Source organism: Tiliqua scincoides, chromosome 5 (assembly GCF_035046505.1).
Source record: "Tiliqua scincoides isolate rTilSci1 chromosome 5, rTilSci1.hap2, whole genome shotgun sequence".
NCBI classification, from domain to species: domain Eukaryota; kingdom Metazoa; phylum Chordata; class Lepidosauria; order Squamata; family Scincidae; genus Tiliqua; species Tiliqua scincoides.
Window position 1 is genome coordinate 51,933,665 of NC_089825.1, and position 26,625 is coordinate 51,960,289.

Genomic DNA, 26,625 nt, shown 5'->3' on the forward strand with positions numbered 1-26,625 from the left:
CCCGCCCCTTAAGGGAGCAGCAACAGACGTTACTGGCTGGGGCATCTCACCACCCCAGTTTGGGAACCTCTGGTGTATTCGTGGACTTAGACTCTAAATCAGTGTCTGTTACCAGAAATTCCAGCCCTACCTGGGCATGGTAGGCTCAGGCTGGGAGTGGGTCCTTATTAAACTTCCTTAAGATGCTGAGTTTCCCTTAAGATGCTGCAGGCAGGAGGGCTGGTCTAGAGGGTAGAGCCTCCGTTAGCCCAAAGATAACATCAGAAGGTTGCTAGTTCGAGGACACCGGCAGCTCCCTGAACAGCTGAGAATGGCGAGACCTTGATGCAGCTGACAAACCCAGCTGAGTGATTCCACCTGCTCTTGGTGTGAGCAAGAAGCATCTTGGCTGCCCTCCATGTTAGAGATGGAGCTGCTTGTCAGCCTGCGTGGAAGAACTGAAGGCCAGAAGTGAGACCAAACAGCCATCTGAAATGTTGGTTCTTGAAAGAGAGAACCTCTATGTTTGTAAAAATCCTCCTGAGGGATTTAGAAATGCCTGCCTATGTAAACCGCCTTGAATAAAGTCAGAGGAGTAATCCAATGACCAGAAAGGCGGTATATAAATACCTAGTTATTATTATTATTTTTCTGGGTAAAGGTATTATTATATTGTGACTTTTAAAATGTTTTTTTTTCTGCTCCCAGTCCACACCATAACTAACTTCATAAACTTCCATCTCCATCCCCACCATTTTCCCCTTCTCCCCAAAATACTAAACAGCCCCTAATAATTTTGGTAGCCTTTTATTGCAATTGCCATTTATAGATATAAATATTTTGATAAATCTCTATCTCCTTCCCCTCCCCACCTCACCCCACCCAACCCCACCTTTTTTTACTAAACTAAAAAATCCCTGATCATTTTGGTAGCCTCTCTTTGCATCTTTGTTTTTGCACCTTTTCCCATGACATCCTTTGGAGATGGCTCAAACAGAACAACACCTTGTAGTATTCTATCAATGATTTGCACAGCAAGCCCTTCTGACTCATTCCTGGCATGAGGGAGGAAGACAGAAGCATCACTTCCATCAATGATCTGCACTCACATCTGGTTTCCAGGCATTTTATCAACGAACTGTGACATATGCCTGGCTTTCCTTCAGCAGGCTCCACAGAAGGAAGAGATAATAGAGAGAGAATAAGAGAACAAATGGAAGAGACAGAAGTCCAAGAGAACAGATAGGGGATCAGCAACTTCTTTCAGCTGTGCAGGGCTTCTTTTACAGCCATGCGGTTGCGCAGCTTACAGGGAAAAGTGAACCTAATAGAAATGCTTTCTGCAAAACATCAAACACTACATGCAGACTACAGCATAGGCATGTTCTATATCCTGACACATAAAAAAGTCAATCAGCATAGTAGTCCTTTCCTTTGCCCTCCAACTGTAAGCCTTTTTTTTTTTTCAAAATGCCCCCAAGTTGTGATCTGGTATGGAAGGGGCTGATACACCCAAATGGGACACAACCACACTGCATATTGTTTGCACACTATTATGCAACATTCAGGATTTGATTTCCAAACCACAATTTACCAGACTTAGAGTTCAGTTATGCAAAGCAAAATATTAATGCATATCTCTTCCTCAAGAACAGGGGTGCCCAAACCCTGCCCTCAGGGATTCCCTGTCAGACCCACTGGGAGCCCCCCAATCTCCAATGAGCTTCTGGTCCTCCAGAGACTTGCTGGAGCCCATGCTGGCCTGACACAACTGCTCTCAGCGTGAGGGAGACTGTATGACCTCTCGTATAAGCTGTGGGACAAGTGCTACCTCCACTGCTTGCTGTTTCATGTCTGTGGTACAGCAGCGGCAGCGAAGGAAAGGCTGGTCTTGCTTCTACAAGGCCTTTTATAGGCCTTGAGTTATTGCAAGACCTTCATTCATTCATATCAGTTCCATCTCTAATATACTCATAAATATGTAAATTTAGAGATAAATAATATATCTCTGATATACTCATAAATATGTACATTTATGTAAATTTATTCAAATTTGAATGTAAATTAATTCTTTTCCCAGCCCCTGACACGGTGCCAGAGAGATGATGTGGTCCTCCTGCCAAATAGTTTGGACACCCCTGCTCAAGAAGATCAATTTTCTACTGCTTGCCAAGGTCATCCATACCAGGATAATATACAATTCAGTCAGGTTTATACTGCAAAATCAATTTCACAGCTCTGGAAAACTTAACAGACTTAGCACTCAGTCTGAGAAAAGAGTCTTGACAGTCTTGAAATATGTTACAGATACTAGGCCACAGGACCATATCTTGAATAAGCTGGGACTATTTGTACATGCAGAATAGCTGAAGAAAAGGCAGGACAGCCTCTTGAAGGAAGTGTACTTTCCTTACCACTGAGCCAGTTTTATCAGGGTTTGGGGACCAAAGCACTGAAGTTTTTTATAAATGAACAATACTTAGGTGTGCCATCCTTTCAAATTCTTATTAAAACTGAAAGATACATTGAAACACAATCAAAATACATGTACGAATGTAGCACAAGTACAAAAATATTTCAAATCAAACTGACATCTAGCCAGTATAATGTATATGCTAGCTACTTTTTCCTCTAATACATATCATAGTAAAATGAGACTGAAAAGATGGCACGTTTTTTGAGATAATGGTGTACCTCCTGAAATAGTGGAAAAGCAAGCACAACAACACAGTTAAGTAGTGCTTTAAAGTTACTTTAAAACCAAGTTCTAAGTAAAGTACGTTCTCACCAGAATGACTTGAAAAATAGCTGGAACAAGATGAATTTCTTCAAGAAGTCTGTAAAAAAAAAAATCACCAAATGAAACCACTGAACATGAAGCACTATGACAAAGTCTCTGTTGCTAAAATATGTGACCCAGAGCCTAAGCCCTCAACTACCTCTTCACTTAAATACTAACACTGCTATTAAACATAAGAAATCCAATATTGTCTTAGAAATTACCCTTTCATCTACCTTAGTGATGTGAAGCAAGTATATGGTACAGTAAGAAAATTAATATATTTTTAAAAGGCACATATTAATGCAGGCGGTAAAATAATTTGAACTAATAGAGCACAATGGATATGCTGGAATTAAAACACACTCTGAAGCAGCTTTTTAAGTATGCTTCATTAACTACTTTATCTTCTCTGCATTAATACATTTGAGTATATAAGTATCACACTCTGTATCTGAGAAGTGATTAACCAGCAGGTTTCAGACGAGGGATGCACAGCTTTATGGCATCATAGAGCTACAGTAGCTATTACCAACTATTTAAAATCATGTGCCCAACCAGCTCTCTGTTCAACTGGGTCCCTAAACACACTTCTTCTGCTATATTTATTTTCCCTCATTTATCCCTAGTTTTCTGGTTCTGCCTATGCTCTCTTCCAACTCGATACCACATTAGCTATGTCCATCTTTTTTGTGAGCTGAACATAATTCTGAGTCATCACCAATTACACACTACTGTTACAAGCCAGAGGAGTTGTAGTGGTTGTATACCAGAAGTCCATTGCAATTATGGGGAGTTAATGACCTATAACAATTTGCCCACTTAGTGATCCCTGGCAGTGGCGTTGCTAGGGGAGTGAGGGCCACACCGGGTGATGCGCAAGGGGGGGGTGACACGCATGGGGGGGAACGTGCTAAAATCGCGGTGGTTAGGAGTAACCCCATCATGTTATATACCGTTGGTTGTGGAATTTCCAGCAGAATGCAATGAAGAAAACCGGAGTGAAAATATCTCCTTTCTAGCAAAAGTTATCGGCAAAAAACCGGAAAACAAAAAATGCATGGAAAGTGAAACTGAGCTGTATCGCGCATTTACTCGTGAGTAGGCAAACCTGCCTTACTCCATCGGAAAGGGCAGGCTGACAAGAATCCAACAACACCAGAATGGTCCTGATCCAATGAATGTACCCCAAAAAAACACCCGAGAAGGAGGTCTCTCACTCCAAGCTGGTGAATGTATTGAGCCCTATGGAAAGCGAAACCAAGCCATATGCTCTTGTAATTACAAATATAATGCATTGTATAGATTGCCAAGCTGGGATGCGTCTTTGCTCCCTCCCTCCCATGCCTGGGAGGAATGGGTTTTGTTGCAGCTGGACTGGGGTCATGGCAAGGGGGAAGGGAAGGGGTCAGTGCATTCCATGCTGCTGCCTGTCAGGAGGGGTTGGCTGGGACAGCAGGGGAGTGTTTTTTGATATCACCTACACTTTTCTTCAAATCTCTATTTGCAGAGTTTTCTTGTCCTCCTGCTGCTGTTTTTCAGCTGCTTTTTCTGTTGCAGAAGGAAGGGAAGCGGTCAGCATGTTCCACACTGCTGCCTAACAGGTGGGGTGTGTGGGGACAGTGGGGGAATGTTTAAAGGGAACCCCAAGATACGCATACAGCCTGGCACAGCCCCATTTTCCTCAGCGGAACCATGGCAGGCTTTTTTCCGCTAGTTTGGCTCGTGCTGCCCCCATCCAGCACCCTCCTGCTTGGCCGAGCTGGGATGCATCCTCGTTCCCTGCCATGCCCGTGAAGTGAGCCCTTAGGAAGGGAAGGGGTGGGCATGTTCCGCACTGCTGCTGGACATTGGAATGAGTGGGGATGGCGGGGAAGTGTTTAAAGGAAACCTTGAAGCACGCTTAGAGCCTGGTAGAAGCCCTGTTTTCCACCGCAGAGCCATGGAGGGCTTTTTAAAGGTGGCGACTCATGACTTGACTCCTATTGAATTGCGAAAGGGCAACTTGGCAAGTGGTACCCATTATGACTTGTTGAGTGACTCGTGACTTGACTTGAGTCAAGCCGTGCTGGATTTGCCGGTCCCTGGAATCTTCACTCAGTGGCAGAATACCAGCAAGGAGAGAAGACTAGCAAATGGGCCTTCCAAAACAGGCAGTTTGATATTTTGGATTCCACCACAAACATTTTCATGATGCTCAAGTAATAAAGTTATTATTAGATCAGCCTCAGTTTTGTATTGCAAGTTTGATAAACCAAAAAAAGTATTTACATTTTACTTTGATTCCCCCATTATATCATATATTTCAAAAGGCTTAATTGTAAAATTCACTGCGCATCACAAATGCAATGTACAACAAGGTTGCTAAACCTATTCCCCTGGAACAACTTTTTTTTGTTATTAAGGCTTAAGGACAATAATTTTCTGATCGTTTTGACAAAACGCAAGGTTTTTTTAGAAATACTACATTTTTGCAACTTATTAACAATATTTCAATTTAAAAAACTCTTTAATTAGCCGCTGTGCAGAGATCAATAATGCCAAATATATTTTGTCAGAGAAAATGGTTGACGCCAAGGTTTTTTTTAAATCTTAGTTTTTTACTGTGTCCATCTCCTGGGGCTCAGTGCAGCTTTCAAGCGCATTAAAACATTCAATAAATAAAAGTTCAACAACAAGAAAAATCCATAACAAAAAGGTTTTAACATGCAATGTTTATATATATTTACTACTATCTATCAAGTGCTTGTCAAAACATAAATGTCTAATAATGTTTGCTAAGGGCCTGAAGGTCCAAGCTCTTTGCTTTCTACTTCAGATTAAAAACTGAAAGGTATTCCTTTCAAGATGGTCGCTCAAGTTCACAAGATTGTTGAAGAAACTTGGAGGGAAATGACTTACAAATGACTTTTTCTGCCCGTTGGCAGAAGTAGTCTGGGAATTTTGAGTCCAGTGAATTAAAGCCAGTGTCAATTCTGTACAATACAGTAGAGTCCCAATTATCTGAACTCAGATTATGCAAAATTTTGTTTTATCCAACATAGCAATAGAACATGCTATTTACAGTGTTGTGCAGTGCAGGAAAGCACATCACAAACTGTCATAGATGCAACTTTGTTTGGTTGTTCAGTATATTATATTGTTTGAGGAATATGGCAAGTGAAAAAAAGAAAATGATTATTTCAATTGAACAAAAGAAGCCTTAAAGAGATTAGACCAGTGGTTCTCAAACATTTAGCACTCGGACCCACTTTTTAGAATCAGAATCTGTCAAGACCCACTGGAAGAGATGTAACGACCAGAAGTGACATCATCAGGAACATTTTTAATGATCCTAGGTTGCAATCCTACCCACACTTACCCAGGAGTAAGTCCCACTGACTATCATTGTTAAAAGAATATACATAGTAGCTTTTTAAAGGTACAGGTCTGTAACATTTCCCCAAATGCAGTCACATACCATGGTAGCATCAAGTCTAATAGATTAAAAATAAAATTTTGAAATGAATGGGGACCCACCTGAAACCAGCTTGTGACCCACCTAATGGGTCCTGACCCACAGTTTGAGAAACACTGGATTATACAAATATGAATCAATTTTAAAAAACTGCATCTGAATTTCGTGTGGGGTGAGTTTCAATTGAAAATGAAGAGGAAATGAAGTGAGAAAAGTGGTGCTCTAAACAGGCCTCAAGAGGACAGAAAAACAAAGAAATCTGAATAAGAAAAGATGAATGAACCTTTGTTCTTCTGGTTCACACAACAAATGGATAAGGGCATACCTGTCACAGGCCTGATCCTGCAAAGGAAAGCCCTAATTTTCCAAAAGGAATTTTAAGAAGGGGAACCTGATTTCAGGGCTAATGTAAAGTTAGCTTGGCCATTGGGAAAAATAATATGGGATAAGGCAGCTCAATACCTGTGGGAAAAGTTTCTGAATTATCTGCCCCCTTAATACAATGGGGCTTCTTCCCAGAAAATAAGACCACCATAGGATACAATCCACTGAAAGATAATTAAAAATGAAGAATATGGAAGTAATACATCACAATTCAGGGCAAAAAGCATGTACTAAGCCTGAGAAAATATTTTTCCCAGCTCAGATCTGGACTTCTGGTTAATAGTAACAACTTGAGTTACAAAACGGATGAATACTGTAGTGGTTAAGAGGAATTTGATCGACAGGATCAAAAGATCTCTGACTTTATTAAACTTGGGGGGGGGAACAGATTGTAATATGCTGTGTATGTGAGGGGAGGGTCAGTTCAAAGCAATTAAAAAGTCCCCTTGTCTAGGTAAAACTGCTTGCATGAACATAAGCTGTTCTTTGGATTATGTCCCATGAAAGCAGATGATGAACAGTTATGTTACCTTGTAAAAGCTGGGCTGTATTCTGTCAGGGCCACTAACAACTTCAAAGCATACGCTGGTACTGGGTCAGGAGCCATTAGAATTTGCTTAAACCTAGGGAAATAGTAGAATTTTTTTTTAACATCTATGATTTATTTCAATTGTGGTTTTCTGTAGAAAAATAGTTAAATATACTGTATGCTTAAAGCTAATTCTTCTGTTTTCTTAAGACTAATATTTTTGAACAATGTATTGTGCAGGATAAGCAATAAAACTGAATATGAATGTAGCACCACTTTCACCCTAGAGCCCAATGATACTATGGGTTACTTATACTTTACCTTCTGGTTCTGTATCCTGATAGCAATCAAGACAACTGTGAAATCATTGTTGGCTAAGAAACATAGCTCAAAGAGAGCCTCCTTTTTCCATACAATCAACAACTGAATCACTGAACTTTTTATTGTAATATAATACATTAATACCTTGCTCTTTTGTCTAGTTATATACCAGAGCATGGACAAAAACAAAAAGTGTATGAATGTCAAAGCATAGCCTAGGCAATTTAAAAAACATCAAGGCTGTGCAAATGAGTGACTTACATGAAGAAAGGAGAAGCAGTTCAGTGTAATGCCAACACACACCCAGAGCCTGCTGAAATGATTCCTGCACAAGCTTCTACCAGACACCATTATGAAAGGCAGCTGAGAGCAAGCGCTCTCGCAGGCTCACAGAACAATGGTAAGTCTCCAAGCAGCATGAGACTACCTACCCCAGCCATGTGGATAAACAGGTAAAAATGTGAGCTAACCTGGCCCTGGCCCTCACACACTATTGCTCTCCACCCTCTGCCATCAGGAAATTGCAATCCATCCTCTGGTTGATGCTAGAGCGATTGATCCCCCCCCCCACATTGTGTTGCCTGGGGTTGCCAATTAACTCAACTCCTTGACTGATCCAACTCCTTATCCTTTGTGGTGTTGAATGAAATCAAATGAAAAAGGAAAGCATGTAGATGAAGCTTGAAATGCAGTTATAACTGAAAATGGCTGAAGGAGTGAAGTGACAAAAGTTAAGGTATTGTTGTACAGAAACCGCCACAATATGATTTCAGTTTTCAGATCCCCCCCCCCAGGTGATAGGGTCAATTTATTTATTTATAGATTTTTATCCTCTCCTTTCTGCCCCCAGAGTGACCCTCAAGGTGACTTGCTACAGGGATATAGCTATAACACCGCAGACATGCTGCTACTTCTCACTTACTCTATTTTCCTTACTAAACAAGTTTTTAATTCCTCTAGAAGTAGCAAGAGGGAATGAGGAGGGGGGAGAAAAGTCTGGACACTGGACAAGACCACTTCATCAGCATATCTGTGAAATTTTTATTTCTTGCCCCAATGTCCATCACTTACACTGAAGTGCACTTGCTAATTTGCCGCCCATTCCTCTAGTCTGGAGAGATCCTTCTGAAGCTCTTTGCAATCCATTCTAGTCTTCATCATCCAGAAAACTTTAATGTTGCCTGCAAACCTGGCTACCTCACTGCTTATTCCCACCTCCAGGGCATTTATGAAAAGGTTGAAAAGCACTGTCCCAAGACTGATCCTTGGGACACACCTTTTTCACCTCTCCATTGTGAAAATTGCCCATTTATTCCCATTCTGTTTCCTGTTCTTCAACCAGTTGCTAATCCATAAAAGGGCCTACCATTTTATTTTGTGACTGTTGAGTATTTTTAGGAGCCTTTAGTGAGGGACTTTGTCAAAAGCCCATTGAAAATCAAGATATATAATGTCAACGAGTTGACTCACATGCCTATTGACCTTTTCAAAGAACTCTAGAAGATGAGAGAGTTCACACAATATTCACAGAAAGATGATAGTGTGTGATTTTTATTGTGGGAACTATCTAGTAGTAAACCTTGTTAAGGAGAACAAATCTCTCCCAAAATGCTACACTTTAAAAAGAAAACCGTTTATGAGAAATTTGTTGAAGCAGGTTGAATGGTTCAGTTTGCTTTCTAGGTTGCAGAGGAACAAAGGTATCTTTCAAGGACTAAACTATTTCTGACATGGGTACTTGTGCTTCAAAAAAAAGTTTTCAATACCATAAACAGGTTGTCTCTAAACAGAGAGTCTTCATCATTCTTATTTCTATCATACCACAAACATCTCAGAATTTTACTCCCGCCCCCCCCATGCCCATTACATCTCTTTTGAACTACAATTTCATCCTCTCATGCTTTTATTAGGGAAAAAGTATACTTATAGTTAAAAACATTTTTATCCCATTTTCCATAGGGGCTCAAGGTGGCTTACAATGTAATAGGAACAAGCCAACACAAAAACATGTAAGACCAACAGAAACAATTATGATACTTTTAAACAGAAACAAAGGGTATAAGCAACATTCTACCAGTATAATTCTACCAATATAATTGGATGCAACAAGCAGGCCCAATTTCACTTTATCCCTCCATTGTTTGTAAACAAAAGATGTTTAGCAAACCAGTGTACAAAACTTTTCAGTCCAAGGGAGAATGGACTGATTAGGTCCAGCCTAACAACTGGAAAGGCAGAAGAACTCTAATAAAAATTACAGCTAAATAACTAGAGAAAACCCTTTTCTCTTCAGGAGGTGCAGGAAAATTGTAAAAATAAATGAAAAGTTTGTGTCTTGCAGCTGTGCAATCTCTACAACACATATGGTAAAGGACAGCAAAAAACTAAGACTGACACTACTCATCATTAAATTATAACTATCTTACTTTTGTCATTTAAATCCAATGGCATTTTAAAAGCATGCAGTTAAAACAGATTGGTTATACAATTATTCTGATTGGAAACTGTTCTGTACTTACTGTGGTAGCAATGAGTCTTTAATGAGAGACATAAGTTTGTTGCTTGAGTTAAGGTTCTCCTTCTCCTCAGCCATGACCTCGTGGCTCACAAGCAGTGATGTGGTTTCTGAGAGCAACCGCAAGCTGAAGAGTCTCCATTCCACTACAAAATCAGTATGCCAAGAATGTGACCACACTGATGTCTAATTAAAGCAAAATGGGTATTTTAGTTGATGTGGCTGTATATTTACCATTTTGACTGGAGACCAAAGAAACTAAGGGTGGGAGGATGCAATCCATAACCTAAAGAAGAGAATGATAAAGATCTGGTTTAGGTTATTCAGAAGCAAAACACAGAACTAATCTATAGTTTCAGAAGGGTAGTTATGTTCATTTGCTGCAACAAAAACAACAAAGAATCTTCTAACACATTGGTTCTCAAACTGTTTTTTAGCACTGGAACCCACTTTTTAGATTACAATCTGTTGGGACCCACCGGAAGTGATGTAATTGACCTGGAAGTTATGTCAGCACACATGTGCTGTTATTTTTGCATAGCTCAGAATTCAAGCATTCCAGCTCAGAAATAAAAGTAGAACAAGGCATCCTTCTCCAACCACACAGCCTATCCCCCCTTCCAACGTCCCCACCTATTCAAAGCAAAGCATCAGACCTCTTTCCGCCCCCGGGATCCTGCCCTGCCCAGCATCTCTGTACCCTGTATTTTTAGCACTATATTTTCAATGGCAGCTGAGCTAGATGCTACATGACCCATCTGAAATTGGCTCATGACCCACCTACTGGGTCCCAACCCACAAGTGTTCAAACACCTACCCAATTTATTTCAGTATTTCATAAACTATTCTGTTTCACCAGATGCATGAAGAATCATTGTTGGCAGACATATGCCAATTCTGTGTTCACAAGCATGTCTGTGACAACAATAATTTCTCAAACAAAGTCTTTAGCTAAGAGTACAAAACAGTTGGCTCTTGTCATCTGCAGGTTTGGCACCCATGGATTTGACTCACCATGGGTGCCGACCCTGCACTGAAGGACCTCAGAATGCCCCCCGGAGGCATTAGAAAGGCACTTCTGGAAGGTACAGGGAAGCCACACGCACCTCAGAACACCTCCTGAATGTGACTGGAAGGTGCTTCTGGTTGTACCCAGAAGGTCCTTTGAGGTCATTCCATGGAAATAAGTATCCCGGGGGGGGGGGGGGTCCTTGAACTGTATCCTTGAACTCCTTGAGAGTTCAAGAACAGAGATAATTGTGTGAGGGGGAAGGGCTAGCCTTAAATGCCCTTCAGGGAGAGAAAGCGGGGCATATATTTGTAAATAAACAAATAAATAAGGCAGCCACACAATGCCCAGGATCATGCTGCTGGCAGCTGGGTTTTTCTTTTACTGAACTGGAGCCAGCGCTGGAGTCCTGGCTGTTCAAGGAGCCCTCCGCTGGGCTCTCTGTGCCTCTAAGCATCTAAAAATAAAAAATGGCCACTTCCAGTTTCATGACAAAATTAAGAAGTGTCCTATTTATTTTTAGTTGTTTGGAGGCACAGGGAGCCCTGTAGAGGACTTCCTGGACCTTCCCAGGACTCTGGCACTAGTTTCAGGTCAGTAAAAAAAAACACCCTCCTATCCCAGGCAGCAGCGTGATCCTAGGGATAACATTGCTGCCTTCCCCCTTCCCCCACCCCTTAAGGAGCCACAGACAGAGCTTTTTAGGCTGGTGTGTTGTGACGCCCCAGTTTGAGAACCTCAGGTATAGCACCTTGTATATATTAGCTTAGGTGCTTAATTCTTATTGTTACTAAGAATATTTGTTCAGAAAGCAGTTTTTACAAAGCAAAATAATTCATGTATACAGTATTGGATGATAGGCTGCATCTCTTTCCAACCTATCCTCTATTGACCAAAAGGGCCATTTCAACATTTTTAAGCCTGTAGCAAGAAGCAGCATGCCGGATGCCACCCGACAACCTGCTAGTTTGATATTGTTCTTTGGAATGGGAATTTATGCTTTTGTGGGGAAAAACAACAGTTTCGGTTGACTCTGATTATTGACTTCCCTTAATTTTCAGCAATTTGGTAACATACATGGAAAAATTCAGAAATGACTGTTTGATGCTTCATAACGTATTACAATTCACAGGCTTAGTATTTCTTCTTTAGGCCAAATGAAATGCTCGTTGTCAGGGGTCAAGTTGCAAGCCTCCCAGATTTCTCTGGGAGGCTTAATATTTTACATATCACTAGTTGGGTAAGTTCTCCCTTTTGCTATTTAGATCAATCAACAAAATAGTAAGTTGCATTGAAATTTAAACTATAGTTTCATGTTTAGTTTTATCTTCATAGCTTTAATTTATTGTTGATACTTCAGAGTCAATTTCTTTTCTTTATGTTACTGTGTAAAATCTGCAAATCCACAAACTGTGTATTGTGCTGAATAATCTGAATCTATGTGCACAAATAGTTACAAAGAAATCATTTCTAACCACACAAAAACTGAATGCAATAAGTTGAAAGTTCTTTGTAAAATTCAAAAAATCCTTTGTCAAAACAAGTTAGCTTAATTTCCTTGTTTCCCCCTTGTCAGTTCATTTTTAAAGCCATAACCCTAATAACTGCTGATGAACTGGAAATATTCCATTTATTAGTGAAAATACAGCCCGTAAGCATGAAAACTGTTTCATGTGCTTCCAGAACTTACTGTTGAGCGGTAAAGCAACAACAAGGTTGGATGTTGTATTATTGCTTCAAATGTTGATAAAGCAGTCTTAATCAATTCTTCTGAAGCTGTCTGACCTGTCAGAGGGGGAAAACCCACATCATCGCTCTTTGAATCAGAGGAAAAGTACTTTTTAAAAAAGAAAAAACACAAGCAGATATCTTTGAAGCACTTACCTATTGCTCCATCTAAGTTCGTTTCTCCTGAATCTATTGATCTGATAAAATTCTGGGGGGAAATGCACAGTTTCAAGAAAGTTAGTATACTCTCCATTTTCATAGCCTGCATCTCTGTTAAATAAAATTCAACATAGATCAAAGCTATGTCTTAGGGTCCAATCCTATCTGTCTTAGAGCCCACATGACAGCAGTTCAAGAACTTAAGACACAATAGCAGCAAAAAACTTCCACTTGGAGAATATAAATGTATTTAACCACAATTAGTGCCTGTAACTTCAGTTCAACATAATTTGACAATGTAATTTTAAAATCCAGTCAAGTTCTAACACTTTCAGAACTGTGCACTGGACAAGATTACCATCACTAATATTTACAACAAAGGTTTCTAGAAAATCTAAAATAAGAAACAAATAAGTTAAGATTACATTTGCAAAAGAGATTTTGAACTTCAGGATACAGCTATATTTTATTTTGAACTACAATGTAGATTTTGAACTACAGGATAACAGCCTGATCCAATGCTGCCCAAGTGCAAGCACTGAGACTGGAGCGCCAGGTGTCACAAACATGCCATAAATCCTATCCCCTCTCGTAGGCTCAGAAGTCCAACATGGGGCTTCTCAGGTTATGCTAGCTAATTAGCTAGTGCAGCTCAGACAAGCCCCTTTGAGTAGGTTGGGGCTTTACTCAGGGTAAGGGGATGACTGTCCCCTTATTCTGAGAACTCTAGCCTGCCCAAATCCAGCATAGGAGACAACAGGTGCCATTTGGCATCAGGGTTCCTTCGCTGGATAGGATTGGGCCCTAAAATAACCAAAGAGTTTACAGAAAAAGCAATTTTAAGTTATTTGTATCATCTTTTTATCTTGTTGCATAATGTAAACACTGTGGACACACCTACATGTGATAGTTACAGGAAGATCTATCCTCATACACTTTTCAGGATAACCTAAATAAATCATCCTTCCGAGGAGCGACAAAAATGAAATATTAATGCTTTGGGATAAGTAAATACTTCACTATTATTCCCAGTGTGCTTGTGCCACTTAATTTATTTCTATTTTTCTGATGAAATTGTATGCATGGAAGACATTTTATAGGGATGCAAGAGATATGTCATTAATGCATACCTGTCAGAGAAGCAGTAACCCTCGGCAGAATTTAAACATATATTTCTCATATATCATCAAGCCATAATGAGGTTTATATAGGAAAAGTATCAGATTTTTTAAAAATCCTGCATGTTGATAATAAATGACTTGACCTACTACTGCATTCATAACCTTCACTTCTTCAACAGAAAACTCAGAACCAATCAACAACAACAAAAAATAAAATAGAAAGGGTCAAAGCATGAGGCTTCTTCACTCTCCCTTTCATTCCACTGACAGAGAGCTGAAGCAGGGAAAAGTGCCTTAAGCAGAGGGGGGCATGCCATGTTTCCCCCTCCAATTCCCTCTCTGTTCCCCATCTACTTGCCCTCCAAAAGTCCAACAGTCTCCAGAGTCATAGTACACTGTCATCTTCTAGCTATTTATGTCCTTATGAGAAAAACTCTAATAATCCATAATCTGTACTCGTGAGAGCAGGCATGGATTGAATATTGCAAGTCAGAGAATTCCTGATAAATAATTCCTTATTACAAAGGAAATCAGAATTGTTTAGCAGGTAAAATCAATATTCCTGCTAATGGGTCTATACTGCTACACAAATCCCTTCCATTGGATATGTGGCAGCAGCTTGTTTCCACATGCACAGAAATTACGTCAAATGTCATCACCAGATGTCTGGGAATGCCGAGCTCTGAGCTGCATGGAGATCAGCTTCAGAGGACTTTGAGCTGCAGGGCCATGCAACCTAAAGGGAACAATGTTTAAAGGGGGAAAAATACAACCAACACAAGCAAAAGCATATGTAGTAAAAAAAAAAAAATACAAGATTCTTAGACAAAAAGCATTTCTATACTGTTTGGTGTTATTTTGCATCTGAGTCAGGTCTCTCAAAATGTATGTGCTTCCATTTGTTTCAAGCCATTTCAAAATTGAGTCTCCCATATTACTTAGGTTTTGGGGCTACTTTAGGCTTCCATCAACCTTATCTAGCCAGACATCTGGAAAGAACTGACTTCTGACACAACTGCTTGATGCCTCAATATTTTTATCTGAATTGCCTACATTTCTTCTAGAGTTTTCAAAATTTATCCAAAAGCATTGACAGAAAGGACTCTATACCACAAAGGGGCTAAGGATTGAAAACTAGCCAATCAAAGAAGAGTAGGTAAATAAAGTTTGAAAATATTATGCAAATTACTTCGGCTTGTATAAACATACACCTACAACAAGCTGCTTGATGGTGGGGTTTCCTAGCTGTAGATGAAGATGGTCAGGTTCAGCTAACCAAATCCTAGAAGACCAGTTGAACAGGACATTTCCATCATAAAGAGCTTATTTAGGACAAGCTGGCTAATATCTCAGTCTCTGTCACCTTCCAGTAAACTGCAAAATTGCCATCAGCCAATACGGAATATTTGTTAAATCTGTTATAAAGGGAAGTCCGGAACAGACAAAAAGACCTTTCCAGGCCTTAAACAAAGACGGCTTTACCACTGTGCAACTGCCAACTGTGTTATGAAGGAGTTGGTTGCTGTATATTGGAAGGCAGAGCAGAGGTGTCACTAGAGTTTGCAGTGCAAGAGCTCGTTGTGTCACCCCCATGAAGAACCTCTTCCTGTACCAGACCATAACCAGCGGCCAACCTGATGACACTGAATAGGAGGTTTTAGTACTAGCTCTGATACATGGATATGAGAGCTGACTCATACTAATATCTTATTGGTTCCCTGCTGTGTCATTTTAACACCTCATTGGCTCTCAGAACAATTAGTCTCATTGGTCAGTTTTGAGATACAGAAATCCACTTTTTGTAACATAAGGCAGTTGTGTTTTCTTTTTTCTGTAAAATTAGCTAACATTTGATAGAAGACAGGTAACTGGTTTGTTTCAATGCATTCTGCATTGAATTACCTATGAAATGATATATAACAAGTTGGTATGATATATAACAAGTATTATTCATAAATACCAAGATTTTCACAATTTGGCCACTAGTAGTATCAACCCCCCCTCAAGAGTGTCACCCAATGAGGTCTACACTGCCGCACCCCCTAGTGACGCCACTGAGACAGAGTATGCCAGGACTGAGAGAAAGAAACCTTAGGAGCCTAGACTGCAAATTGAACTAATGTCAGGCCCTATGAATCCTGATTCAGGTGCAGGGACAAGAGGGGCCCTGAAACAAAATGCCAGAGTATGTGCTGGTATATCTTTTTGCAAACCCCACTGGATTGTGCGCTCTCTCTCTCTCTCTCTCTCACACACACACACACACACACCTTAAAATACTGCCAAGTTTGTCTTTTTTTTTTCTTCCAGCACTCAAGTCTTGAGTTTAGAAATAGAGAGAACAATATGATGGACATAATTTGCCCTGGAAAGCACTAGTTACCACAAGACTAAGACACAAAATGACCTGCCCAGCATCTTGATATGTTAGTGTAGTCCAAGAATTAGAACTTAAAATTAGAGAAGGATTTTACTATGAAATCAAACTTCAAGGAAAGAATTATTGGGAGCTCCCCCAAGGGCAAAATTCGGAAGTAGTAGCCATTTCACAATTAGCTATGCTATTCTATGCTATTAGTGCATTAAGATTTCTCATTTTCCTTTTTAATAGTTAAGTTATGGGCTACGAGGTACAAAGAAGGACCCACATGTGCAGCATTTATAGCAAAGCATCCTTCTTACAGAAGTACAAGGCTACAATAGAGGATGCAAAGCTTCTTTGATGCAGTAGTGTGTCAAACAGGAATTTATTATGGAAACTATATACAGAGCTGACTATAAATGCAGCGCAATGGTATAACAGTTATGTGTATTACTCCCAACCCACAACAATGGTTGGTTCCACTTTTTGTTGTCATTACAGGCAATAGCATGAACAGTTACAGGGGTGAGATGATGGTATGGGAATAAAGATGTATTTGTCTTTCAGGGTGAATAGTTACAGAAATGAAAAGCCATGTTAATAACTTAATCATGTTACAAGTTTGAAATTCACTGTATTGCTCAAGATCAGGGGTCTCCAAAGCCCGGTCTGGAGGCCAGATGTGGCCCGCAGAGTGCCTCTATCCGGCCCTTGGCCAGCCTCTGATCCCCTGAGAGCCTCTGGCCCAGTTGACCAAACACAACCAGAGTTGTGCTTGTGGGGTGGGGGAATGGGGGTCCATTTAAGTGTGTGTGCTTTATTTCTTGGACTGTGTTGGTGCTTGGAGAAATCCTGGACATTTGAGCCCATTCATTCATTCATCTAAGTTCCATCTCTAATGTATTTATTTAAATTGTATATTTAATTTTTTTTTCTGGCCCTCGATACCATGCCAGATATTTGATGTGGCCCTTCAGCCAAAAAGTTTAGAGATCCCTACTCAAGATAATCACAGTCTCAGGGCATGACTGAGCCCAAGTTAAACAGTTTCAAAAGTTCCATTGAATTTAGTGAAAGAAAATTAAACATGCACTTAATTCTTCCATTGAAATCAATGGATTTCTGGAGAGCTTAACTTTGGCTGTACCATATTTTGAGTTTTAAGCTTGGAAGTAGAACAAGTGGTTTGGGGGCTGGGACAGAACTTGATGGCAGTAGTGCAAAGATCCTATGCGCCTGGTCTGAGCCCAACATGCCTCCTAGGACATACCAGATTTACTCCAGCAAAAGAACTGACACAGATCCCTGTAGGCCTGCGGTTTTCAAACTGTCCAGGAGTTTGAAAGCCACAGTAAGTCCTTGCAGGGGAGGGGAGGGGAGGAAGGCAGTAGGGAAGGCAGTGGGGAAGGCAGTGGCGCGATCCCCAGGATCGTATTGCTAAGGGAGGCTGCAGGGACTGGGATGCACTCAACAGTCCCTGCAGCAGCCTGCCCAGGGTGTGGGGAACCCTGTATGAGCATCTGCAGGGCTCCCCAGCCTGCAGAAAGTGAAAGCGGAGCAATCGTGCTCCACTTCCGGTTTTGTGAAAGTGGAGCATGATCACTCCACTTTCACTTCTGACAAGCTTTCACTTTCACTTCTGCCTCCTCCCTGCCCCTGTCCCTTAGGGGGCAGAGGCCAGGGCCTTCAGGCTGGGGTGTCATGACGTCCCAGTTTGAATACCACTGCTGTAAGCTGATGGGCACCAGAGGACCAGGAAGCAGTGGAGTAGGTAAGAAAAATATTTCTTTACTTATCTCTCTGAGGCTGCCTGGTTCCCAACTGCCCTGTAGGATGCGGTGGAGGTTGCACTGATTATGCTTCCACAATGCCCATCCCAAATTGCTGATATTCAAGGTAAGGTGCTCATTTAATCTCATTCAAGGTTTAATCTCATTTAAATTATTTGATAAATCAGCTTTAGAAATGGTTATTTCCAGTTTTTTTTACATAAAAAGACATATATTGCAATTGCACAGCTTGTGCTTTTTGCTGCTTTTTTTTGGTGCCTAATATGCAGGACAAAAATGGAGAAATACACACTCTTCCCCTATGCTGAATCCATTCTGTGGGGAAATATCAACTGCAATCCTCTGTGTCAGGACATTAGCCCAATCTCTTTGACAGAAACTACTCAAACATTTAGAAGTGGAAAACATGTTGCAATTCCTTATTTGTTATTTGCTGAGTTTACAATCTATTTTCATTTTAGTTGCAAAAAATGTTATATTGCATATAGTGACAAACATCTTCGCCTTCTAGTTTGTACAACTCAGCATTTCATCAACTAAACTGCAATCATGTAGTGTTCCAGCTAAATCAAGTATATTTATATTTTCCTAGAATTAAGGGGGCACAAGGAGGAAAATATGAGATCCACCTTACTACTATCAGACAATGTTGCAATTTACTGTATAGGTAAATAATCCATTTAAGCAGTAAAGACTGAAATATGCATATTTATCACATTTTGTTTCAATGTGAAAATGGTACACTTACAGCGCAATCTGAACAGCTCATTGAACCATAAAGCATGCTGCATCTACTTGTGAGCCAGCAGTGCTGGCTCAAGGGTCTGTGCCAGCCTACCGGTGTTGCATCCAGGAGCAGCACCAGCTGGAGCAGGAAGGGTTGCACCAACTGGCGCAGGGGCATGGGAAGGCGATATTTCTGGATGGGGAGAGGACAGGAGCAGGATCACACCCGGAAGGGGGGTAGGATAAGCAGAGCCCTCCTCCGTCATATCCTAGTCCCCTTCCTGGCTGTCCTGGTATTACATCAGGCTTCCCAGATTTGCACCAGCTAAATAGTTTATATTTAGCTAAATAGTTGGTGCTGATCCATGAAGCCCAATAGGGCTGGCTGGGGATCGACACAGGGTAAGGGGGGAAAAAATCCCCTTACCCCAAGGAGATACCATGCGACCTTGCTGTGCTGGCACAGATTAGGATTGGACTGCCTGATATATATCTATCAGTTGATAGCAACTGTTGCAGTCATGGCAGAAACAATACAACACAGAAATAGTACTTCATTTTAACTGCAGTGCTCTGTAGCATATGTGAAATCCCAATACAGGTTTTAATGTTAATATCAAAGCTAGAGTGCTGATGCTGAATGTGACAGATACCTTAGCTTTCTGGTTTATTCAATTCAGCATTTCATCAACTAAATGTAAGGCACATGTTCTGGCAAGGAGAAAGAACATCTCTCTTATAGGTTATATTCTTGATATACTAAATAATGTTTATTGGTAAATATGATATTAAACAGAACAAGATATTAGAATCAGTTCTACTTTCAGTTCTACAATTTTCATGGAAAATATAGTGGAATTTTATATGTCTGCCTCATTATAAAAGAAAAGCAATCACACTTTCCCTCAAAACAGTAAAAGAAACAAGTCCATTTATTTATTTACTCTTAATTAGGCCAGCCTTAGATTTTGTGGTACTGGATGGAAAGATGAAGAGAGTTTTTTCATAAGTGTTAAAGCCTGTGGAAAGCCATTGTGCCTAACAGCTAAAACAGTGATTCTCACACTTTTAGCACTGGGACCCACTTTTTAAAATGAGAATCTGTCAGGACCAGAAGTGATGTCATGACCGAAACTGACATCATTAAGCAGGAAAATTTTTAACAATCCTAGGCTGCAATTCTACCCAATCCTACCCAGGTGCAAGTCTCATTTATTATCATATACACAATAGCCTGTTAAAAGAACAGATCTGTAACATTTCCCCAAATGCAGTCACATACAATGGTAGTATCAAGTCTAACAGATTAAAAATAAAATATTGAAATGAATGGGGATCCAGCTGAAATTGGCTTGCAACCCACCTAGTGGGTCCCAACCCACAGTTTGAGAAACACTGAGCTAAAATATAGAAAAGGAACAAGTATGGATTTTCTGAAGGCCCACATTGGCCACAGAGAGAGCACAGAAGGAACAGAGGGAGAATCAATACATGCAAAGACTAAAAATGCAATCCTATGAATGTTTGCTCAAAAGCAAAAGAGTTACTCTTTGGCAAGTGAGTAGAGTAGAGTAGAGTAGAGTAGAGTAGAGTAGAGTAGAGTAGATGTGTGGTGGCCCCAAGGTGAATGACTGCTTGACAAATGACAAAGAGGGATGCGATATAAGAGAGCTGAGCCGATGTGGTCTGTTCATAGTTATCAGTTGTTATGGGCAGCATTGGCCACTTGACCAATAACAGCAGAGTCTAAACTAGGTGCAAAGACACTTGCTGCACTTCTCTAAACCATTCTGAATTTGTGTCATTATTGATATTCCCAACTGCATTTGTTTTAAATAAATTTCTGTAGGAAAAACCTCACTGTTACTTTTCTGTTAAACAAGTATATTGGAAAAACACTTTATTGGAAAAAATAAAAGGGCACACATATCTAAATAAATACTAAAATAAAAATTAAGTACTGTTTTGCATACCAATTGTTATTATATTAATTGTGTGCAAACATACTCTTGACACTATTACTTACCAGCAAGTTTCCATAGTTAGAAAGAAACTCCTCAGTTACAATTTGGGGACGAAACACCTATGTACATACAAGTATGAGAAATAGTAAATATGCAAAATACAATAAATAAGTCGTAGTATGATTTAGGGTATATTTGATGATGAGAATATGCACACAATGTGATTACATCAAGGCAGGCCCATCCATGAGGCCAACCAATGCAGTCTCCTCAGGCAGCAGATGGCAGAGAGGTAATGACCTCTGTCCACCTACCTGCCACTACTACTGCTACTCCTTCCACTCCCTGGGTTGGAAAAGTAAAAGGGTGGTAGAGAAGAAGAGGAAGTGTAGAGGGGACTAGAATGCTGAACTTGAACATTGGAGAGCAGGAACAGTAGAGACTGGAACATCATCGTGTAAGGGGGACAGCTTTTGGTGCATAGCCTAAGGAGGACTTAAGCCGGCCCTGGATTACATTTTGGTCACAATTTGAGTGCACTTTGATACCATAATGCAAGCACTTAAATAAGAGCTACCAGATGGAAAGAGGGGCTTTTCGTCATCCAAGGTGACGAAGCTCTGTGAATTCAGCAGGATACAGGTAGCTAGAAACAAAGGTATGCTCACAAGCGCCTTCCCTGATCACCCTTTCTCTACCTTTTATTAACAAAATATTGGATGAAGACTACAGAATTTGAGAAATCTCTTCCACAACTTTTTCCTGCAACATTTTTTTTCTCCAGCATTGCAGTATTCAGTGTCCTGAACCACTTACCCCTCTCTCATCCCCAGGGCTGGTATTAGGACTTGGCCAGTTTGGGCAGTGGCTGAGGGTCACTGCTATGAGTGAATCCATTCATGCATGCTGACCCCCTGAAAACTTTTGGACTAGTTAGCTGCCACAGATTCCCTCAATTCACCAATGGGGAAGGTAGGAGGAGCTACTGCCCATTGGTAGCCTCCAGTAAGTACTAAAACTTATGGTATTACATATCTTTGTCAGCTCAATGTGCACTTGACCTGGAAAGGACTAGCTGAGGGGAAAAAACAAGTGGAAAAACTGTGACCTGTTTACTACCTAGTTGCTACAATAAAATTAAACTACAAGACAGTGGCATACCATGGGTGGGGCTGTGGGAGCAGTCCATGCCGGTGCAGGCAATAAGATGGTGCATTTTCTGTATAGAATTGCAGTGGTCTGTACCTGCTGTGCGCTGGCTGGTCTTGCCTGGCCCTTCTGCGTCATGTGAGAACCTGCCCCAGGTGTTAAATACACTAAGTACGCCACTGTTGTAAGAGCTCTATTTCAAAACTTAGTTACATCAATTAATGTTGTCCTCTATTAATAAAGAATGCATGAAGAGATTATGGTCTCTAACCAACAGAACACAAAAAAAATCCCCAAACAGTAGCACTATTCTTCATTTTTTACCATTTAACAATTAATAAATACCTGAGATGTCACAAGATGAAGTATTACAGGCATCATGGGAAGGCATCCCTTCAACTGTTTAGTTTGAATTGTTGATGGATGTTTACGTCCAGATACATTAGCTAAAGCAGAAAGAATGTCACCTAAAAAGCACAGGTCCCAAGATATTAGGAAGGCAGCATTTCAAAATAAGTCTAATTCATTTATAACACCTACTCTGATCTCAAAAATTCTTATGCATTACCATATATTCAGCAATACTTAGCAGGAGAGATATCTGGGCTACATGCCTGACACATGAATGCACTAAAGAGTCGCTTTCGGCACATTCAGTATGTTCCTCTGCAGGTAAACACTATTATATTTAAGGGGAAAGGCAAATTTCTGGATACACTAAACACATCGTTAGCTTTTTCCTATAAAATATTAAAAAATGGTGATGTTTCAACCACAATGGTTCTCAAAGTTGTTCACAATAATTTAAGGTGGATATTATCTTCACAATGACTGATCCAGATCACTAGGTGTGGTCAATTTTAATGCATAGCTTGAGCACAACATCTCCTTGCTCCTTGAACCATTTAACAAACTATTCTGATGAACTGATGCTGATTCTGTTCTATCTTGTCTTGCCCTGCTTCAGACAGATTACCTATCTTTCTAAGAAATTTTTTTAAGTACAGTATGAATATTTGTCACTTCAACAGTCATTTGACCCCTTATTTGTAAAGCAAAAATCAATCAACTTTGAAGAAGTGGAAAAACATTCTTCATGAAGGAGGGGAAAAGTGAACTACAGACAGTGATTAGACAATTGGCACTCTTAAGTGTACAGAAAGAGGAAGGGATGTTGCAAGTGGTGCTTTTTCCTTTCATTTTGTATGAAATGAAAGGAAATGTCCTCATGTCCACTGTAACCTATGAGCAATGAAGCAATGTAAACTATGAGCAATGAGCAGTTCCCTGCCTGAGTCAGGTTCCAGGGATCTGAACTCAAGTCAAAATGTACTTAAGTCAAAAATTCCGGGTTTTGCTAAGCCCAGTGCTATCATGCCTGCCTCCAGACCTGCATATAAATTCGGGAGCTCAAATTCCAGTAAATCTTGGGATATTTGGGCTAGTCAGTGTGAACTCTGCTTGGTGCAACAACTCCCTTTGTGGGTTGCTGTGTTCAAATCAGAGTTGCCTCAACCCCGTCACATGGAACCTAGCCCACCAAGGCTTGTTAAAAACTGTCTTGTGAAAGATAACTTGCAACTCTCTACTTGCTTTTCTCTTCAACCCCCTCCCCCCACATCCCCTTCTAAAGCTTAGGGATTGGGCTGAAGTGCAATATTTTCCCTTCAAACCTTATTTTTCTCTCTTTTACCTCCCCACTTCCATATAGTACCACAGTCAGGAACACAAGAAACATGTAAAGAAAAGTATTGTTTTGATATTTATTCAATTTCTTAATAAATCTTTATTCTTTGACTGGAAGCTCTTTCTCTTCCTGTCTGTTCTTCAAAAGGGGTCCATTTGCGTTCCTGGACAGCTCTGGTTTTAGACACTAGTTCAAACACTTCTTATCAGGAAGCTGTTTTATTTTGCCTTAGCTGCTTTTTTCCCTCTGAAGGGGCAGGAGTGATCACCCTGTAGCCTTCTCCAATCAAACATTTAATAATTCTCCATGCAGTTCCCTTGGTAACAAGAATGGTATATTTATCCATCCACAGTTGTTTCAAGAAGAAATGCTGCATGTGCAGTACAAACAAAACCTTTAATGCCTCAGAACACTCTCCTGTGGGCCAGTCTGGATAATACCCTAACCAGCCCAATCCAAACATGTGGGGGAGGAGCATGAGCAAGCATGTCTCTCATTCATCTGAGGTGCCACCCTGTTATTCCCTACTCACAAAAAACAAATATCACTTTGAAGTAGTACAGTAGAAGTTGTATTACCTGGCACCTTGTTAAGTGGCAAATATTTGCCTGCTATCTCAGGTGATCAGAGATGCTAGTTAAATAAAAGTGCTGCTTAGTGCAGAGTTGGTTAAATAAGATTCCCAGACTCTGCCAGCTTCTTCCCTCATGCAATGCTCCCTCAGCATAACAGGCTCCCTCTGCAATGCTCCTATGAGCCCCTCCTTTTCGCAAGGGTCTTCTAGGAATGGAATGTTCCTTCTTCACAAGACATTGTGAAAATAAAGAAATGCAGAGCAGCACGACAGAGGGAGCCCTGTCAGGTAAGTGAGGGAGCAGAGCACATCCTGTCAGGAAGGAGGGCTTTTAGGTCTTTAGAAAGGTTTGTTAATCCGCACATTTACATAACCAGCAACTTCCATTCTCCACACATTCCAGATAATAACATTTTGTGTTTGTTTTCTGCATTACATATGATTTAAACCCATACAATTAGAAGTCAGTGGAATGGCACTTTGGGTATACTTGAGAGAAGGAAAGAGAAGTGTTATCACCCATACTGGTCCCCTATCTGCTATCTCTTGTGGGTCTGTTAGAGAAGGCTTCCCTGCTTATGATGGAGATGCAAGAAAAGCCCTGCTCTGTACCAGCAGGACAGTACTACCACTGGTATCATTATGTGGCAGTACCACTGTTGGGGTTTATTTAGCACTTAGAACAGGAAGCAGAGGATTTCCTCCATTTACAGTTCTGCCTATTATTAGAAGGAAACAGCAACTCCCACTGTAACCTGCTTGCCCTACCACTGAGAATTTACTGACTAACTCTGTTCCCGTTATGTAAGACCCCCCCAAACAGGCTCATTAATAAATAATTTGCATGTCTGAATTTTTAACACAGTACAAGTTGACAATGCACAATGTCCTCAAAATAAATTTTTTCAGGTTTGAGTATTTAAATCTGTCTACAGTGCTCTTCTACTGATGCTCTGATTAAACCTAAATCTAGAGCCACTGAATTATTTTATCCCCAGTACTCGATACAACATGGAATATTTAAAAACCCCTCAAAATATTTAGCTTTCTAAGATTTCTATGATTATTTTTACTGATCTATAAACCACAGCATTTACAATGACAATACAAGGGGCCCCTGTTTTCATGGATTGGGGACCTCCCTCCCCCCCAGAAGACCCTCCAAAGGCAAGGGGAGAAGAGCTCCCCTCTCCTCTGGAGAGAGGCATCCCTGGTATCTACAGATTCACATATCTGTGGGGGGTTCCAGAACAGAATCCATGCAGATACAAGGCACACCTGTTCATAGAACTGGCTAAAGTTTTCAGTGCTCATTCACATACGTTACCAATGAAATCTGTCAGACATGGCTGGTATATGGAGGAGGGTAAGGTACCTCTCTAACACCCTTTCCCTGAAATCTTTTGGTCAATTTTGGTTGATACAATGTCCTGGAGTGAGGACATGGTTAAGAATTGTCAGATATTAGAAAAGTGAGGCAAAATCTAGTTCGCATTGCCATTACTCAGACTTTAAGGGAATTAATGGATTTGAACATATATTTCTATAGTTAATATAACCTAAGTTTGAAAAAAGTACTTATGAAACAAATTTTGACTTATGAAGTGGTTTACAGCTACATCTGCTGGAAGAGATTGAGATTTAAATGTTAAACGCAAATCAATTAATACACCAAAATTTTAACGTAAAAAAACAATGCTTTTTAGTTTCACTTTGTCAATTTGATTAATTGGGACACTGTGGGTATGATTATACATCGTGATCATACATGGATTAGAATGGTGGGCTGCTCTCCAATGTCAGCCGAGTCTAACCCTGCACCAGTGAATCCCAAAGAATAGGAAGGTCAAACAAGGTTGAACTGTGTGCAACCGGCAGTAGGATACTAAAATACATCAAAGAGTCCCAATGCTTTTTATATGAAGAAAAAAAGCAGTTTGGGAAGGAAGGAGTTTAGAGCCAAAAAAGAAGGGGCAGGAAGGGTACATACACATACTTTACTGTCCACCCGTGGCCTCTGCTGGGCCAAAATGACAATTAGAGTGAAAAAAGTCACTTCCATTTTTATTTTTAAAACCAGAAGTGATGTTTTGAATATCTTATAAGGGCACACCTGTATTTCTAATCTTTATTAATTGTATAAGATTAATAAAATTCATATTTCTAATCCATATACAAGACCCTCTGTTTTGACATGATTAATAACACTATTGTCAGATTCTCTAACTGGAAGATTACTTATGCTAAACTTTCTTTTTACCTATATTATCAAGGACAAGACTGAAATTTATACTCAAAGCACATTCCTTAATTCGGAATACTGTTGTTATTTTCCTTCGTAATCTCCTTAGTATCTCTTTTGCTCCATGAATCCTTACATATCAAGACATTC

At 40.3% G+C, this 26,625-nt stretch overlaps 1 protein-coding gene across 2 annotated transcripts in view; it reads right to left on the minus strand.

The window, feature by feature from the left end:
• ULK4 (unc-51 like kinase 4) overlaps window positions 1-26,625 on the minus strand; it is a 207,984-nt gene that overhangs the window by 113,568 nt on the left and 67,791 nt on the right. For both annotated transcript variants that reach the window (XM_066627918.1, XM_066627917.1), the window contains exons 24-31: window positions 22,318-22,439; window positions 20,886-20,942; window positions 12,858-12,909; window positions 12,664-12,758; window positions 10,199-10,250; window positions 9,969-10,110; window positions 7,130-7,222; window positions 2,768-2,816 (exon numbers count right to left, since the gene is read on the minus strand). In XM_066627918.1, coding sequence (XP_066484015.1) covers window positions 2,768-2,816; window positions 7,130-7,222; window positions 9,969-10,110; window positions 10,199-10,250; window positions 12,664-12,758; window positions 12,858-12,909; window positions 20,886-20,942; window positions 22,318-22,439 — 662 coding nt within the window. The remainder of the gene's footprint in view (window positions 1-2,767; window positions 2,817-7,129; window positions 7,223-9,968; window positions 10,111-10,198; window positions 10,251-12,663; window positions 12,759-12,857; window positions 12,910-20,885; window positions 20,943-22,317; window positions 22,440-26,625) is intronic.